This window comes from Cephus cinctus, unplaced genomic scaffold, assembly GCF_000341935.2.
Source record: "Cephus cinctus unplaced genomic scaffold, Ccin1 Ccin1_scaffold0374, whole genome shotgun sequence".
Classification (NCBI taxonomy): Eukaryota; Metazoa; Arthropoda; class Insecta; order Hymenoptera; family Cephidae; genus Cephus; species Cephus cinctus.
Window position 1 is genome coordinate 6,563 of NW_014333063.1, and position 3,352 is coordinate 9,914.

General features: G+C 45.3%; 1 protein-coding gene across 1 annotated transcript in view; it reads right to left on the reverse strand.

Annotated features, from left to right (window-relative positions):
• LOC107267236 overlaps window positions 1-3,150 on the reverse strand; it is a 4,783-nt gene extending 1,633 nt beyond the window's left edge. The window contains exon 1 of the mRNA XM_015738669.1: window positions 2,722-3,150. Within this exon, the coding sequence (XP_015594155.1) occupies window positions 2,722-3,150 (429 nt within the window). The remainder of the gene's footprint in view (window positions 1-2,721) is intronic.
• Window positions 3,151-3,352: the final 202 nt, after the last annotated feature.

Genomic DNA, 3,352 nt, shown 5'->3' on the forward strand with positions numbered 1-3,352 from the left:
GAGGTGCCACGGGCTGGCTCGTGCTCCCGTGCTATCTGTTGATAGTTTTTCTTGCCGTGTTTCGCTACGGTATAGCAAGTTCTCGATTCGTACAGTTCTCGCGTTGTTCTCGCGATATCCAGGAATTCCATGAATTCCTGTGAGTGTTACGGAGGTGTAATCCTGTGCCTTAGTGCAGTGCTCACCAGAGTGTCCTTTGGATACCGTTCTCGGCCTCCACGGATTAGCTGCACCAGCTCCGGTGAGGATTCCCAATTTATTAATTGGTGAAGGGATCTCGATAGACAATTAAGATTCGTTCTGATACGTTCTCGGTTCGTCGCTCTCTGTCTCACGCACTATTTCCCGGACTCTTACTCCGACCCTCTCTACCTCAAACCTAGCAGCCTGAGCGGCCGTGCATTTCCGTAACCGTCCGCTCTCGTTCGTGTATCCAGTTGCGTTTGCTGATTTTACGCGACCCCAAAGATCAGCACCTACGTTTGCGTTTCTCGATTTTACGCGTCCCCAAAAATCGACAGGATCCGTTAAGCTATCGCCTCTTCTGATAGGTTCCGTCAGAGCTCTCGTTCTTGGTTGACTTGGGCCTGTTCCACCCCAACTCCCAGTTTATACCGGCTCGTCAGTTCCCGATGAAAAAAGAATTGGCTGGCGCCCGTCTGGCTTGCGGATGCACGGACGACGGGTGGACGGCCGAAGGTAACGTAGGTTGGTTCTCGAAGATAGTCGTTCCCGTATGTCTTGCTATCGGTGTCGGGTCAAGTCAAAGAATTACGTTACAATACTTATAATTTTTAAATTTCATAATTTTATCTTTTTCATCCGGTAATATGACTCTGCATTTATTTATATTTGCACAATCAAGTCTATGTTTTTCAAAAGAGCTTTCTAATCTAAAGTGACATTAACATCTGTCACACAGTCTGGTGAAACCATGATGTTTTGAAATTTGTGAACTCAGTAAACGGGATAGATTTCGAATCCAAGCAAAGTGATAAACACTACCGTCTTCCATGTCCACGTCATCTCCATTCGAATAAATTTTTGTTTCCAACATGAGTAAATGAATCGCTTCCTTGTTTGACTTCTGCTGACTTAGATAAATTGGTACTATCTCAAAACGGATAGCGGACCGAGGCGAGAGATAACGCACGAGTTCGGGTGAACTCGGGATTTTTCGGGAATCCTCGGGCCGGGGGGCCACTTCGTTTTGAACCGTGAGCCTAGTGTGAGCGAGTTTTGGAAAGTGGTGCGAATTTTGTGATTTTTGTGTGTGTGATAGTGATTTTGGACAGATAGTGAATTAGACGACTTGGCATTTCCCCCGGACTTTGATTTTTTTGGACTGCGAGAACGCCGCGAGAGAGCGATCCAGAGAGAGCGAGAGCGAAAGAGACGGAAGGGAAAAAGCCAGGGACCCCCAGAAGGAATCCGTGTGCACCGGAAGTTCTGGTAAGTCCCATCCGATTACCATTTTTCGAGCGAAACCGCGCGCCGGCCGGGGATGGAGCGCATCCGCCGGTGCAGCGAGGCAAGCGGAATGGGGGCTACGGGCCCGCCACCGACTCACACGCGCGAAGATTGCAGCCGCCCGGGAAAGGAGAAGACGACTGCCGCGACTGCGTCCTTTGATAGGATTGTATCGAGTCGCGTCCGTAAGACCACCCGACTGTAATCGTTTACCCAGAACGAAATAAATGCAGATTGTTGGAATGAAATCCCACCGTGTCGATTATTTCGGAAAGGCCGACCGATTCCTGTGTAAACTCGCCGCCCTCACGTTCCCCTCTACCAACGCGAAGGAGAGCTAGCGGGAAGATCCGGTCGAGAGGACTCCCGGAAGTGACGCTCCGCGGACTAAAAATAAAAGGCCCGACGAGTCGGGCTGGTGCAAGGATGCACCTGGCGCCCAAGGGATCCGCGGAATGCCACGTTGGGGTCGCGGATAGAACGTAGGTTAGGAAATGTGTTACAATGTATATAATAAGAATGTACAAGTGTGAGATGTATATAATAAGAATGTACAAATGTAAAAATTGAAAATAAAGACAACGTGTGCTTTACGTTATTGCATATCACTTGATCCTTCAATGCAACGCCAGCTCCTAACCATCTGGATTGTTCCTTCTATGCGTTATCTTAATAAATGATTCTCAGAAGTCGCTCACACTCTTTGTCACATAGAGAGGTAGAGGTAGGGAGCACGCTTTAAAAATGACGCTTGCACCCGCTACGACTCAGTTCAAAAAATGTCTGACCACTACGTTCAGTTATTACCGAGCGTCTTTGTACCCATCGAATGGGTACAAAACGGATTTGAACATAGCGCACGTATTACTGTAGAAAACGCTTTAAGAATGAGTGACGCTTTTTACAACACTCTATGTGCCATTGATATAAATGATGTTCTCGCCGTTAAAGAATATAATAATAATCAAATTGGGTTTAGAAAAATATAAGGTAAACATTGAAGAATTATACATATTATTCGTTCTTTTATTTTTTCACTAATTTTAATTTGATTATGACAAAAAATTTTTTTGGTTTTACAGTAATGTGAACAACAGTAGAAGTAGTAGCAATAGTAGCAGTAGTAGCAGTAGCAGTAGTAACAGCAGCAGCATTATAATAATGTACTGATTGAAAAAAGAATATATATATATATATGATAGTTTCTTTAAACATGATCTTCTTCTGAAAAAAAATTATCCATTTCCATACCTTGTCCCATCTCGGTGAAGTCCACAAATCCGACTTATCGATCCAACTATTGTGCGAACCATCGAAGCCTAACCATTTCACAAATAGCTTGTTTCCACGTTTCCTCAGTATCTTCTCCATAAGATATATGTCGGGATATTCGACGCTGGTATGTTCATGCTCGTAGAAGCCGCTTTCGATGGTATGATCTTGGTAGTCCTTGAGATTGTACGTCACCGGATCGGTATTCTTCACTCGACTTACGGTGAAAATTTCGGGTGTCCAATTGGGTGTGTAGCCCTTCTCGAAGATGTGTTTAAATTTGCTGATTCGTACTCTGTCGCCAACTTTAAACTTTGGTCGTTTAAGTGTGGCCTTGACTTTGAATTTCTTGTACACCCGTTGTAGTAGATCCTTCTCGTTACGAGCAGTCACATCCGTCGGTTTCATACCAATGGTGCGATGCTTACTGCTATTGTAAGAGGATACCAAGTCCGATAAGATATCCAGCCACCAGCGCACTCAGTCTGGCGTGTCGTGTCACCTGCATGGATTCGATCACCCTCAAAGCTGATGGGCGAATCGCCTATCATCAATTTGTTCTTGGCGAGTTTACGCACACCATAGGCGGTATCCAATTGTTTATTCTCCC